At 34.1% G+C, this 16,263-nt stretch overlaps 1 protein-coding gene across 1 annotated transcript in view; it reads left to right on the plus strand.

Annotated features, from left to right (window-relative positions):
- The window catches only part of Exoc6b (exocyst complex component 6B), a 457,316-nt gene that overhangs the window by 213,692 nt on the left and 227,361 nt on the right, over window positions 1-16,263 (plus strand). The window contains exons 9-15 of the mRNA XM_090336705.1: window positions 3,823-3,906; window positions 4,321-4,367; window positions 5,864-5,984; window positions 9,339-9,410; window positions 10,537-10,634; window positions 12,042-12,147; window positions 13,468-13,577. Of these exons, the coding sequence (XP_090192831.1) occupies window positions 3,823-3,906; window positions 4,321-4,367; window positions 5,864-5,984; window positions 9,339-9,410; window positions 10,537-10,634; window positions 12,042-12,147; window positions 13,468-13,577 (638 nt within the window). The remainder of the gene's footprint in view (window positions 1-3,822; window positions 3,907-4,320; window positions 4,368-5,863; window positions 5,985-9,338; window positions 9,411-10,536; window positions 10,635-12,041; window positions 12,148-13,467; window positions 13,578-16,263) is intronic.

Genomic DNA, 16,263 nt, shown 5'->3' on the forward strand with positions numbered 1-16,263 from the left:
TTACTAGTCTTTGACTCTTAAATAAAATTTACATTGAATTTGTTGAATTCAGTCTTGAATTCAGTTAAGCCAGAGACAATTCTGTATATCCATATCTTAAGATGTTGCAGACTTGTTTTTGTGATACTGTATGTATTACTGCAGAACCTTTGGAACATTGTGATATGACATAAAGGGAATATAAAACAAACTTTCATTTGCCTATTGTTTTTATTTATTTATTATTATTTTTTGCCAGTCCTGGGCCTTGAACTCAGGGCCTGGGCACTGTCCTTGGGCTTTGTCAAAGCTAGAGCTCTACCACTTGAGTGACAGCACCATTTCTGGCTTTTTTTCTATGCATGTAGTACTGAGGAATTGAACCTGGGTCTTCATGATGCTAGGCAAGCACTCTACCACTAAGCTAAACTCCTGGCCCACATTTGCCTATTGTTTTATATTTATTTATATCTTCAACATGATCTTTTTATTCTAATATTAAGGTTTGAGAGTGTAACCACTCTGGTTGATCTGTTGACCTGTTTTTGTGTTTTGTTTTTTTAATGTGTTGGTCCTGGGGTTTGAACTAGAGGCCTGAGTCCTGTTCTTGAGCTTTGTTACTCAAAGCTAGTAGTCTACTACTTAAGACACTTCTGGATTTTTATTGTAATTGAATGTAGATAGGAGTCTTATGACTTTCTTGCCTAGGCTGGATTTGAACTACTACTGTCAGATCTGAGCCTCCTGTGTGGCTAGGATTATAGGCATGGCCCATCCGTGTTTGGCAGTGACCCTGACCAAAATGTCTAGTTCTCAAATTCTACCTTTATGCCTCCAGCCCACAAAACTGGCTGAGGGAATAGAGTCATTAAAGGTGAATTTATTTAGCACTCACAAGGGAAAATCCAACTTGGTTTTGTAAATGAGGAAGCCAGACTTAGTAGATAATTTTGTCCTTTGCTTTTGTTTTTTATTCTATTGAAGGAATAGTTGAATAGCAAAACTATTTCCAGGTTAGAATTAAGATTCATGACTTGGTTTTCATGTAGAATATTGTCCTACATATTTTTTATCATTTACAACAACAACAACAAAATAGTATCTAATGGTCTAATTAGAAAGAAGACCTTCCCTAATCGCTGGTAAGTATATCTTGGTTCTAAACCATGTTGAACTTGTAATATCAAACTGTAATAATAAAGGTCCTTTAGGACTGTTAACCTTAAAATGAAAACTCCTTGAATGTGTAGAGAATGTACTTGACATTTAATAATACCACTATGTTTTGAAATTGTGACAAGTGGGGAATAACTTTAACAAACTGAATAAAAGTTTCCATGTATAGCTTAAATAGAACCATTTACTTCCTCAACTTATACATGAAGAAAGACCTGAAAGAGCTGTCCTATTATTTTGATTTCATTTTATAGGAAGAAAAATGTATATACAGTTATAATCACTTTTGCATTTTAAGAACTTTGTTTTTAAGTTGTACTAGGTCATAACAAACCAGGAACCATGGGTAAAAGTCCAACAGCAACATAGTAAACTAGCCACTCACCAACCTAAAGTTTACTACTCTTTACTCGTTCTTGAGATACATTAGTGTGTTTGCATGATTTACTGCCTTAAGTCAATTTTCTCATTTGAGAGCCAATTTAGTAATGCAACAAAGCAGTTACTTGAATAAAGTTCCATATACTTTTAGGAAATGGAGGAAATTGAAGTAGATCACTACAAGAGCCACTTCTGCCAGTGGTGGACAGGGCTTTCATTTTTGTCATTGATTTTATCTTATAAAATAAACACTTGTGTAATGCTTATCATTTACCAGATAGATATTTCTCTGATAGCTTAAAAAATTGTCTAAATCCTTATAACAACCATATGAGGTTAGCAGCTCAACAGATGACAAAACCACAGCACCAGTGTAAGTGAAAGTTAAATAGTGGGAGAGGAGTTATACAGCCATTTATATAAGTTATAAGGGGCAGAATCACTATTTGAATGTATTTGCTTGGTTCCAAAACTCCAGTGCTTTTTACGTCTGTGTTATGCTGTTTCCCTTTTGATTATGAAGATTATTTAATCATAACTAGAGCATGGTATTTAAAATTTTAGAGCTAGTATTAGAGTTGTATATCTGCTATAACAAAGTATTACAAACAACAACAGGGCTATAAAGAACTGAAATTAATTTTTCCCAGTTCTGGAGTTTTAGGGCTAACGCCTAGCCTCAGGGCCTAGATTTGATACCTTTAGGCATTTTTCACCTCAAGACTATCATTCTACCATTTGAACCACAATTTCACATTCAGTTTTTGGTGGTTAATTGGAGGTAAGAATTTCACCAACTTGCCTTCCCAGGCTGGCTTTGAACCAGGATTCTATGATTGTTGCTTCCTGAGTATCTGTGATTGTAAGTATGAGCTACTGGTGCTCAACTCTAGTTTTGGAGTCTTGAAATTGTAATTCAAGATTGCAGAAAAATAATGCTCCCCTTGAAACAGAGCAGACTCCTCATCTCTTGTCTAGTTTCTCATAGTGATCCTTGGTTTTCTTTGTCTTACAGTTAGATCTTTCCATTCTCTACTTCCTTCATCCTGTGGTCTTCTCCCTGTGTGTTTGTCTTTGAGTCTTTTTTTTTGTTTGTTTTGGCCAGTCCTGGGGCTTGAACTCAGGCCTGAGCATTGTCTTTGGGCTTTCTCAAAGCTAGTGCTCTACCACTTGAGCCACAGCACCGCTTCCAGTTTTTCCTATGTATGTGGTACCAGGAATCGAACCCAGGTTTTCGTGAATGCTAGGCAAGCACTCTACTACTAGGACAAATTCCCAGCCTCTCTTCCAGTCTTTTCTTCTTTTCTACTAATGATACTGTGTTATGATACACCTGGCACTAGCTAATTACCCTGTAGTTGTGCTATTTCCAGTTTTGGTTACTTTGGAAAGGACATGAATTTTGGTGAGACACTTTGTCTATAGAGCTCTTGAGTTTTGAGCTTATAAACTTGCTATTGTTATCTGAACATCTTTTATATTGATCTCAGAAACCTTATTCTGTAGCCAGACTATGAAGGAATTTGTTTCTTGTTTTTGGAGTTCAGTTCCGTCCCAGATATCTGGAAATATGGATCTTCCCTAGTTCTTCCCTCACCCGATTTTCTATTGGCCCTTTCCTTATGATTCATGTGAAGCCTGAATCCTGGCAGTTTTCTTCTGGAAAATTCCACACTATTTTAAGGAAGCTTCCTATTTCTTACAATAACCTATAGGATGGTTGTATCACTATCTGAATTTGTGATAATTGACTTAGAACATAGCTTTGATGTGCTAGTGATTAAGGTTTGATAATTTCATTACAAAGAATTTATGTATTTATCCTTATGATATTTGTAATGTTCAATAAGTGGCAGCAGTATTTTTATTTTCTACTATTATTTATTTTCTACTATTATACTGTTGTTATTATTATTATTAAAACAATGGGTTTTGGTTTTTACCAGTCCTGGAGCTTGAATTCAGGGCCTGGGTGCTGTTGCTCAGCATCTTTTACTCAAGGGTAGCCTTCTCGAGCCACAGTATCATTTCCAGCTTTTTCCGAGTGATTTGTTGGAGATAAGTCTCATCATCTTTCCTGCTGAATCTGTCTTTAAACCATGATCCTCAGATTTCTGCTTCCTGAGTAACCTATCATTACAGGTGTGAGCTTCCAGTGTCTGGCTATAACAGTGGATTTTAAGGAACCTAATAGATCCTTGAATTCTAGAGTCAGAACTTTCTCTTTCCCTTTAATTATAAAAGGAATTGGTCTAATTATGTCAACTTACTTCTTTTTGCTTATAGGGTGCCAGAGAAACATTTGAGAACTATTACCGAAAACAGAGGCGAAAACAAGCTCGTTTGGTACTCCAGCCTCCATCTAACATGGTAGGATTGTCATCTACATTTGCTCCATATTTTATTTTTCTCTCCTTTCCTTCTGTTTGTTTTTATAGTGATTGAATTAAAGACCTTTGCACGCTAGGATTGCTTCATAGCTGGTGCTTGAGCAATGCCTCTCGCCCAGTCTGGAATTGTTAGATTTGAGTATGGTGTATGTTTACTGACCTTCTGGGACAGATTTTGGTGGATGCGCATTGCAGTAATAATACCAACTAGTATTATTAGCCATTTGTCAGCCATTGATGTAACAACTAATTAAATTTTTCATTGCATTCTCACTGCAATCTTATAAGTACTATTATTGCTACATTATAATGTAGGGAATTAAGTTTAGGTTAAATAATCAACTTGAATTTTGCTTTAATGTAATAAACAATAACTTTCTGTGCTTCATTGTAGCATGAAACTTTAGATGGCTACAGGAAATATTTTAATCAAATTGTAGGGTGAGTATATATACACATTTTTTACATTTATAGACTTTCAATACGTGGCCTTGTAAACTTGGAAAAATCGTATTTTGCTGAGACATTTTTTATTCTTGAGATTTATTCATTTTTATTATTTTATCCTATTTTATGATTTAAAGGAAATAACCTCTTGGTTTAAACATTATAGTTAGGGACGATATTTGTGGTAAGTGTGTGTGTATATGTGTATGTGGCTTAAGAGAGGAGAACATTGCAATTTTATGCTTAATGTTTTGCTTCTCCATTCTAGGTTACAGTATGGATCCAAAATCAAACATTGGCAAACTTTTTCTAAAAGTGTCAGAATACTAAAGTATTTTAGACTTATGAGTTTATATAAACTCTCAATTCTTCAGCTGTTGTAGTCTAAAACTATCTATATATAATACATAAGTGAGTAAGCCTGGTTGAGTGCCAAGTGAACAATATTCCTAAAACAGGCAATGGGCCAGATTTGTCCCATGGGTTCTTGTTTGCCACCCCCTCATAGATTGATGTATATGTATACATATACAAGCATATATGTATATTCACACATATATCTATACATGCTATTATATACATGCATATATGTACTTATACATGCACACATATATTCTATACATACTATATACACACATATGCACATTTATTCTATACATATTACTATATATTCTGTACATATGTACATACATACTACTAATACTATAACACATAGTTTGTATAGAATTAGAATTCTCATATAGGCATCCAATATGCAGGCAACTTGTTTTAATTATAAAACGATAGCTGTAGCTAAAAACAGGAAATTATTTCTTTCTCTTTTGACAATTAGGTTTAAATTTTTTAGTGTAATTTATCATTTTGATTTAAATATTACATAAGAATTCCCTTATATAGACTTAATTAAAATGAACATGTAGGCAACATAAAAATAGGCTTATTTTAAATGCGTAGTGTGAAAAGCCACAAGAAGGATATTGAAAAGTAACTTTGTATGCTTTTCTTAAAAAAACTTCCATAAGGTTCATTTTTCTTACTTTGTTGTAGAAATCTATGTGAGGTAAATTACTTTGTCATATTGTATGTCAAGATGCTAAAATTATATATGACAGCTTTGATTATCTGTTTAAAATCAATTACTTTTTAAAAGTGTTGATCATTTGCTTCTAACAATATTTTGAAATTAACCTTCATCTGCTATATACATTATTTGCCTTTCAGTTTTCTGGGTAACATAGTTAAAATTTTATAGAAACATAACTTAATTATTTGTAGAAATGTGTAAGAAAATATGATCATGAATCTAATTCTTTGTCTAAGTAATAGTTTTGTTTATGATACTGAATAGCTTTTTATTTATTTATTTTGAATAGCTTTTTATAAGAAATGGGACAACTAACTTCAAATTTAATGGCAGCTCTTAAGTAAATCTCAGTGATAGTAATTAACAGTAATCTGACAGCTATACTTTCTTTTCTCCTCAATCTTAGCTTTTTTGTGGTTGAAGATCACATTTTACACACAACACAGGGCTTAGTAAATAGAGCCTACATTGATGAACTGTGGGAAATGGCACTTTCAAAAACCATCGCAGCGCTCCGTACCCACTCGGTATGTAAGAAGCCCAGAGAAGTTCTCCCTTAACATTGATTATATATATTGTCCCATATTTCACTGATTTAAAATCAACAGATTTCTGCCTTTGGTAGATCCACTTGGAAGTATTATATGTCCTTCAAAGGCATATGGAAGAAGCTTGTTCAAATTACTCTATCCTCCCACACTGAACTCACTTTTGTGTATGTTCTTAGTAATAAGAATTTCTATTATTGTTCTCTCTGTTATCAATATAAACAGAAACATTAAACACAATTTGGCATTTGCAATATTATTATTTTTTGAGAGTTTTTAATCGAGTGTCCTCATTAGCAATTTCCATATTTTATTGGCATATTTTTATATTTTAATGTGGCATGAATTTTAGTCCACTTGTACTAGAGAATGCCATCTCTAAATTACTTATTCAATTAGAATTATTTAATAAATTAGAATGCTAAATTGTCTCATTATTGACTCATTATTAACTGATAACTATGTACACAAGCCCATGTATGGCTATTTCTTAAGACTAAAATGATCTTTCATATCTTTGCATAAATGGCAAATTCCTTAATCTATCAATTTAATTTATTGCCAATCAAAACCTCAGTAGTTTTTATTATTGCATGGATGGGCATCTTTCCCCCTGATTTATAATATTATTAGCCAAAATAAAATCCAAAGTACCCACGCATTTAAAAATTGTCTCCCCCAATAAATTCTATTAATTAAAAATGTAAATAATTAAACCTATAAAAGAACTGGGCCCTGGTGGCTTACAATTATAGTCTTTTCCTCTGAGGAATCTGAGACTTGGAATATAGTAGTCTGAAGCCAGCCCAAATTGAAAAGTTTGTAAGATTCTGTTTCCAATTAACTAAGAAAAAGTCAGACTGGAGGTGTGTCTCAAGTTGGAGAGTACTAGCCATAAGCAACAAAGACAAAAACAAAGGAAGGAAAGAAGCAAAAAAGGAAGAAAGAAAGGAAGCAAGGGAGAAAGGAAGGAAGGGTTCACACTTGGTTATTATTGAAGTCAGTATGTTGTTTTCTCATTAAAGAAGGATGGCACTGTACTTGGAGCTTCTGATGCATGCAGTTTGAATTAGTAAAATTGTAGATGTACGTTTTATTAATTTTTGTTGATATATACTATATAATTTAAAGAGCCTAGCAAGGAGGGCATTGATATTAGCAACCCCCCCCCCAAAGTTGCAGTGTAAAAAGTCGTTTTCTTGGAAATGTATGACTTATCATATAGACAAGGATATAAATAGGATTTCATATCATTTCATGATCATGAAACTCAATTGTATAGGTCTAAATATAGAGTAAGGCCACAAACAGATGGAAAATATTCAAAGATAGGTAGAAAGTGTGGGTACTATTATATTCTTTTGTATATATTGAGTGGAGAAGGAAAAGGCCATGTGATGTTAGAGCATTGTAATAATTTCCCTGCAATGAAAACAAGATCAAACCATTTTTTTTTTTTTGCCAGTCCTGGGCTTGGACTCAGGGCCTGAGCACTGTCCTTGGACTTTCCCAAGGCTTAGCACTCTACCACTTGAGCTTCAGCACCACTTCCAGCTTTTTTCTATGTATGTGGTACCGAGGAATCGAACCCAGGTTTTCGTGTATGCTAGGCAAGCACTCTAACCACTATGCCAAACTCCCGGCCCAATCAAACCATTTTTAAAGTTAAAAGGGTGTATTCACTCCCACCAACAGTGTAGTAGTGATCCCTCCTGGCCACATCCCCTCCAGCATCTGTTGTTATTAGTTTTCCTGATCCTGGCCATTCTAACTGGAGTGAGGTGGAATCTTAGCGTTGTTTTGATTTGCATTTCGTTTATGACCAGAGATGTTGAGCATTTCTTCATGTGTCTATAGGCCATTTTTGTTTCTTCTTCAGAGAAGACTCTCTTTAAGTCTTTGGCCCATTTTTTAATGGGATGGTTGTTACTTTGGAGATTAGTTTTGGAGTGATTTAATTTTTTGAGCTGTTGATATATTTTAGATATGAGGCCTTTGTCCGTTATGGCAGTGCCTCAAAAGGCTAAACATAGAGCTTCCCTATGACCCAGCAATTCCACTACTTGGCATTTACCCAACCATCTAGAAACTAGGGCATACTAAATCCACTAGCACATCAATGTTCATTGCAGCATTATTCACCATAGCAAAGATATGTAACCAACCTAGATGTCCCTCAGTTGATGAATGGATCCACAAGATGTGGTATTTGTGCACAATGGACATCGCCCCATTTGTTAGGAAATGGAAAAACTTAGAAAAAATCATATTAAGCGAAGTAAGCCAGACTCAAAGGAACTTAGGCTCAATGGTTTCCCTCATTCATCATAACCAGTAGAAACCTTGGACTCTAATAGCAAAGATTTCCAATAGAGCAAAAACTTGATACATAAGGCCATATAGTATGAAGCTAATTGAATGGACCTCTAGGATATTGAAACAAAAGCCATATAACGAATGATTGCTGTCCTTTAGGTGCTATATTTCTCATCTCTTTTGCTGTTCCTTTGTTATCTCATATTATCACAATATCTCACTTTGTTATTTGATATATTGGATACGTTTGTATTTGGTTACTTGAAATTGGACAGGGAAGGGGGAAAAACAAGAGGTGGGGTTGGGGGAGGGTAATGGGGACCAAGACATGTGGAAGGGTATCAATGTATGTGAATTAATGCACCTTCCATCTGGCAAATATCATGTAACCCTTTTATTAATTACAATAAAATTTTTTTTTTAAAAAAGGGTGTATTCATTATCAGGCAGGGTAAATGACAGAAAACAAAATTTTTGTATTTAAACCTTTATATTTTAGTTTGAGATCAAACAAAAGGTATTTTCAAATGTGTGAAGATTCAAAATTTACTCTTTCTGAAATTATTATTATTTTGGGGAGGGGGCATGGGAAGAGCAATCTTTGGGCTTGAACTTGGCACTGTCCTTGAACTTTCTCAGGACTAGGGTTCTACCATTTGTACCACAGTAGCACTTTTGGCCTTTTCTGTATATATAGAACCAGGAACCAAACCCAGGACTTTATGCATACTAGGTGAATACTCTACCGCTAGGCCACACTTCTGGTCCCTGAAATTATTGTTTTTTTTTTTTTTTAAAGTAGTTGTATAGAGGGTTACCATTCAACAAATCAGTCACCCCTTCCATCATTCTCCAAAGTGTATTCTTTACCCATTCTATGTTTGAAAGATTTTTACTGATCTTTTCTAAAAAATCAGAAAGAAATGTAAGATAGAATCAGGTGAAATAAAATACAATACTGCAAAAACTGACTACTAATAGTGGATGAGAAAATTTTTCCTTTTTTTTTTTCTTTAGTCTTACTGCTCTGATCCAAATCTTGTGTTAGACTTGAAGAACCTCATTGTGCTTTTTGCTGATACACTTCAGGTATGTGAGTCCTGTTTGTATTTCTTCATCCAGAATAATATTTCACTGGCTCTAAATCTTTATGTTGTCTACTTAAGCTTGTAGTTTTTATTGTTTGCCTTGAGATCTTTCCTATTGCTTTATCTAGAATTTCCAGGAATTTACCCTGTTCATGAATTAGTCTTACTTAGTTTCCTCTCTCTTTGTTTCTTTTATATCAAATCAATTAATTGAAGCGCTGGCTATAGTAGATATGATATTTAAGTAATTTAAGCCTTATTTTGGCTGTTTAAGAGATGATTGCTTGCTTTCAACTGTGTGTTATGTTCAATTACCTAGTATTATAAGATACTACTAACAACTACTACTAACAGTGACAGTAAGTTACTGGAATAGCTGAAGGGAGAACTTAACTGACAGTATCTATTGATTTTTATCATTTTTTTTCTCTTACAGATTTGACGTTCTGATCTGTATTTTTTAATTTTTGAGAGGTGAATTCTAGGTATTAGATGGGAATTGGTAATTCTACCATTGTGTTTTAATTTATTGTCCAAAGAAACAAAATGGCTTTTTGTTGTGGTTGTTGTTGGTCATGGAGCTTGAACTCTGGGCCTGGGCACTGTCCATGAGCACTACAGCTCAAAGCAACTACCCTATCCCTGGGCCTGGGTGTTGTCCCTGAGCTCTTCAACTCAAGACTACTGCCCTACCCCTTGAGACACAGCCCCACTTCCCATTTCCTAGTGATTAATAGGAGCTAACAGTCTCATGTTCTTTAGTGCTTCAGTTGGCTGTGAACCTTGATCCTCAGATCTCAGCATCCAGAATAGCTAGGATTATGGGGGTGAGCCATCGCACCTGGTTCAAAATGACTTTCAATGCCTAATCTCTCTCTGGTTGTAAAAAGTTACTTTAGAAAATGAAACTATTTCTGGTTGCTGGTGGCTCATGCCTGTAATTGTAGCTACTCAGTAGGCTGAGATCTGAGGATCGAAGTTTAAAGTCAGCCCAGGCACTGAAGTCTGTGAGACTCTTATCTCTAGTTAACCACCAGAAAACAAAGAGCTCAGGGAGAGTGCCCAGGACCAGACCCTCCCCCCGCAAAAAAGAAAAGAAAATGAAAATATTTTCTTATTTGTTATAGGTATATGGTTTTCCTGTGAACCAACTTTTTGACATGCTGTTAGAAATCAGAGACCAGTATAGTGAAACACTGCTGAAGAAGTGGGCAGGTATTTTCAGGTAAGAACCTGGACTTTGGTGTATATATGCCTGTGTGGACACATGCTTTCTTTTGCAGTTGTAAGAAGAAGCAGTAAGACTATGTGGCACACACGCATGTGCACACACACCCCACACATATACGTATATATTGTTCTAGCTGCTCTATATTATGATCTAGAATCTGACTGAATTACAATGACTTTCAAAAAGATATTTCAAAAATACCCAAACTCACTTTGCTAATGTTTGTACTTGTAAAATTTCCACACTCTTATTTTACATTTTTATTTCCTTGGATAGTGTCAGATTCATGAATTCATATTATCCAGATCGTCTTGTGACTTATTTATTTTTTTTCTCTGAGGATCATATCTACTTCATGATCAACTTATTTGGCAGTATTCTTTGAGCTGTGATGAATAATTTAGGCTTTGACAAATCTGTTTTGAGGACTTATTTGTCTTTCTTTTTCATGCCCAGAAAATAAAGTCCAGTATTTGAGGTATATTATTTCAATAGGTATAGCAATAGGAATGAAATAATAAAAGAAATACTTTCTTGCAGTTCCTTCTTTGGATTATATTCTTCACATATAACCCATGTCAGCTCATTTGAGAGTTTTTTTTTTTGTTTGTTTGTTTTTTGTCTCTGTCTTTGTCTTTCTGTCTGTCTCTTTCAGCTTGAGCCACACTTTCAATTCAGCTCCTTTTTTTGTTGGTTGTTTTTGAGATAGAATCACTTGAACTTTTCTGTCTAGGTTAGCCTTGAGGCTTTTTATTACTTTATTCTCAGCCTTTTGAGTAGCTAGGATTACAGACATGAACCATTGGTGACTGACTGCGTTACTTCTTTTTAAACTTTTACTCTTGTACCTTAAGTAATCTTCCTACCTGCAACATGATGCCTTCCTCCATGAATATATAGGACCTGTAGATGCAAAGTAATTTGTGGTTAGTTCCAAGAAGTAGATGAAGTAAATGAAAGGAGTTTGTATTTATTAAAGATGTTCCTTTTCTTAGCTGCTTTTCTAAAAAGCAAGAATGATTACCTTGTATGGGGTTATAAAAAATAATTATAATCAAATGTATGCTACTGAAACAAACAGAAACAGCCTAGAGGACATATTCTTTGTCCACTTCTCACTTCCCTAAAAATTTCTTGTCCCATTTATGAATCTCAACTATTAGGTGATCATGTTATGGTTGTGTCTTCTTTGTTTCTGAGCATACTTTGCTGTAAAAGATGGCCTTTCCTATTTAAACCCTGATGTCTGTATTGTAGAGGAATGAAGTAGGAAGAGGGAAATGGTCATTTGACTTGAGTTACATGTGTAACTATTAGAGTTAATCAGAAATTCTGGGATTTAACATATTATCCCTTCTCTCCCGCTCCTTCCCTGCTTCCCATTATTTTTTTTTTCAATAGGAACATACTTGATTCAGACAACTATAGTCCCATACCAGTGACATCTGAAGATATGTATAAAAAGGTGGTAGGACAATTCCCATTCCAAGATACAGAACTGGAAAAGGTAAGGAATTTTTTAATATTCTTTTTTATTATAATTAATAGAAGGGTTACATTATATTCACCATAGAGAAGGTATATTACTTCACAAACATTGATACCCCTTCTCATGTTTTTGTCCCCAATTCCCTCCCTTTACCCCCTTCCCTCATCTTGTTTCTCCCCCTTCCCTATCCTGTTTCAAATAAACAAATATACCAGACAATAAGTAAGATACTGTAACAATATGAGAAAACCAAGGATCAACAAAAGAGATGAGAAATAATATAGTATTAAGAAAAACAATCACACATTATATGGCTCTTGTTTCCATATCCTGGAGGTCCTTTTATTTAGCCTCATCCTATAGGGCCTTATGTATCTAGGTTTTACACTATTGTAAACCTCTGCTAGGAGAGTCCAAGGTTTATACTAATTTTGACAAATGAGGAAAACCATTGAGCCTATGTTCAAGGTAAGGAATTTTTAAAAAATAAACTTCTAGCAGTTTTAACATCATTTAAAATTATTTTCATTAGCTTCATTGAAACTTAACAACCTTCTACTCAGTAGATTAGACTTGTAAAATGTTTTCAAGGACTCTTTTTGGGACTCAGAAAAATGGAATATTCTAATTTTGGGAATTGCAGATAGATTGGGGGATTTGTTACCTCTGAAAGAATTGGTAGGAGTATTACAGATTGGTTTATATGTTTACATATTTGCTTTTATTTAACTCTTAAGGAAGTTCCCTCCACCCCCCCCCAAAAAAGTGCATTTTAACTCTTGCAATATGCCTTCCTATAAGTTTGACAATATATTTAGTCATGTATCCACTACTATAATTATATTAGAGAACAGTTGCACCTTCTCCCGAATTTCATGCTGCTTCTTCAATAAATTCTTTCTCTATTTTCAGGCTCTAGAACTAATCTAGTTTCTATCATCTACTTTCACTGTTCCACAGTAGTAAATACGTAGATTCTTACACTATGTAGCCTTTTGATCATGTTATTTGTTTAGCTCCTACTGTTTCATTTATGTTTATTCTCTATAACATCAAAAATTTTTGGAGACATTTTTTAAAAATGTTGAGTTTGTCATGTATATGAAAAGAAAGCTTCTTTTGCAATATTTTCTTTTGATATGTATGTATATATATATTCACGTATGAACTTTAAGTAATGGTACATAGGAGTGATCATTTAACAAAGCTGCTTATGAATACAGTGCATCTTAGTCAGTGTCACCCCTTTCAACATTTCTTTTGTATTTCTGTGCAAATATATTTTATACCTTTCTTCAATGTATGTTTGTGACTTGCTTTTAATTCTTTTACTTGCAGCAACCATTCCCCAAAAAGTTTCCTTTCTCTGAATTTGTGCCAAAAGTTTACAACCAGATTAAAGAATTTATCTATGCCTGTCTGAAGTTTTCAGAAGATCTTCATCTAAGGTATTATATAAAATAGCATCAGTGAAACAAATGCTAAGACTTGATTCAATAAATAAATATTAGAAAACTTCTTTTTCCATAGTCCTGGGTTTGATTCCAGTGCCTTATGCCTGCCAGGCATGTTCTCTGCTTCTTGTACCATAAACCAAGCACTTGTGTTTATACTTTGTTTCTAAGATAAGATGTTGCTAACTTTTTTCAGCCTGGCTTTGAACTCATGGTCTTCCTGTCTCTACTTTTTGGGAATACTACTATACCTATCTCTTTCAAATTTGTGTGTGTGTGTGTGTGTGTGTGTGTGTGTGTGTGTGTGTGCGCGCGTGCATGTGTGTTCTCGTACTGGGCTCCATCCATTAGCTTTTCACTGATGGCTGGTGTTTTATCATTTGTGCCACAGTTCTACTTCTGGCGTTTTTGATATTTAATCGGAGACAAAGAATCTTACAGACTTTCCTGTCCAGACTATCTTCAAATTGTGATCTTTAGTTCTCAGCCTCCTACGAGGCCAGGAATACAGGTGTAAGCCAGTTACATACCTCGTTCTGGTTAACTTTTAGTATTCCGTGAGGACTAATTTAAAAAGTCTCAGCATAAGCCATTCACTTCATGATATTGGTTTATTGTTATATTTAGAATGAAAGGGGAAATATTCACTTTTGAAAAGAATTTATTTGCATCTAATGCTGTAGTATTTTGTTCACATTTTTGTACTTTCACTCATGTCTATTAAAAACTTACTGGGAAATAGGAATTTCATAGATTAATTTTAACATTTTGTTCAATGATATTTTTAGGCTTCTAGGGGTTAGTCGACAAACTCCTTGGGAAATTTTGTTCTACTTGTGTACATATGTTTTTGTAGATGCTATTTCCTTGTACAGGTACTGCTTTATTTACCATACATCAAGGATAATTTCTTATTTTTTAGATATTACTTGGTAATCAAGACATTATATACTAATAAATACTATATGTCTTCAAGGAGTATCTAATTAAAGGAATTTAGTAATTAATGGTAAATGTGGAATTGTATAGGACCTGTATCATATCCAATCCTAACACAAAATGAGGACATTTGAAAAGCTTTCTCATTGATAGAAACATTTATCCTTTAGCTCAGTATCTTCCACACTCAACTCAATATATTTACAGACCATGAATTAATGAATATATGAATGGAAATATTACATTCTAGGCTACCCTGAATAATGAACTAGTTGGAATCACATCTTTGAATACTCTTACTGTGAAAAATATCAAATATGGTGTTTGAATAATGAATTTTATTGTTTTTCTTTGAAAATGAGACTGATTTTATAGAAAAGTTCTCTTGAAAATGAGATTGCCTTCAAAGGTTCCCCCAACTTATTTTTATCCCAGTTTTTTTTTTTAATCACCACTAGTTTCCCTATCCTTTGCCCTGTTGGCAAGATGACCTCAGCACTGAGTGGGCTAGAGGATATTGCTAGGTAACTTAACGTAGTTAAATTGCCTCCTATAACTCATTTCTTGAGGTTAATATGCTAAAGAGATAGGAACCAATTGCTAAAATACCCTTTTCTTGCTTGAATATATTGCATTTGTGCTGAAAATTCCCATTTGATGTGTTTCAAATTGACAGTATAAATTAAACATTCAGTTTAGGAGAATTTTACAACTGCGTTTTACTCTTTGGTTGACATTTATCCTTATCCTAAAGTGTGTGTACCTTGTCATTGGGATGAACAGAGATTATTTTGTCAATCATAGTTGTTTTAGGTTGAGATTAACATGGCAAATGAGACAATAGGTATAAAAACAATTAGCTTTCCTAATCTTAGGCCCTCTCAAACAAGATAAACACTGGCTTGAGGTTTCTATGTAGACTCATGGGTAATATTCTTAGATGAAACTTAAAAGTTTCTTTTCATATAATGCTCTCCTTTTCTTTGGATAAAAGCCACTTTAAATTGTAGACAATAATTATCTAATTGTGTGAATTTTAAGGATATAAAATTTTTGAATATTTTTTGCATTTTAAATAAATGGTAGTCTGATGATAAGATAATGTTTAACATTTGCATTTGACTTTAAAAAGTAGAGTATACACATAGTTTTTAAAGTAACATTATGAAAGCATGCCTTTTTAATGATTTTGGTGTTATAAACTAACACAAAAAGTGATAATGTGAAAGTCTCCCAAGTGTATTACCAAACAATTGCACTTTTTATAAAGTATTTTCTGTCTGTCTTCTGTGTCCAATCATGCGTATGGAGAACACTTAAAAATACATTTCTGTGAGAAAGCTGGAAAGAGTATTGTTTACTCTCTAGCAATGAGAAAAAAGAAGCTGACAAATTAAAACATTTCTAGGACCAATCAGTGCACTGAAATGACAAGACATTGAAGTACTCTAGCACACATTGGGACTGTCCCTCTTAAAAAGAGACAGAATGAAGTCTCCCTGACCTGTGGCAGATTAAAGAATAGGATAATCACCTTATAAGTGAGGAGGAGAAAATTTACTGAAATCTTAATGGATTGTTAATATTCTATAGTTCTATAGTATATGACTCCTAGTTAGAAGTCCCAGACCCAGGGGTCATTTATACTCACTCATGTTCCTTCCCATGAACCTCCATTGATGTTCATAAAAATGATTGTGAGTTGTGTGATAGATCAGCAAAAACCACTGATGATGTTGCA

This window comes from Megascapheus bottae, chromosome 7, assembly GCF_031878675.1.
Source record: "Megascapheus bottae isolate mThoBot1 chromosome 7, mThoBot2.hap1, whole genome shotgun sequence".
Taxonomy (NCBI): domain Eukaryota; kingdom Metazoa; phylum Chordata; class Mammalia; order Rodentia; family Geomyidae; genus Megascapheus; species Megascapheus bottae.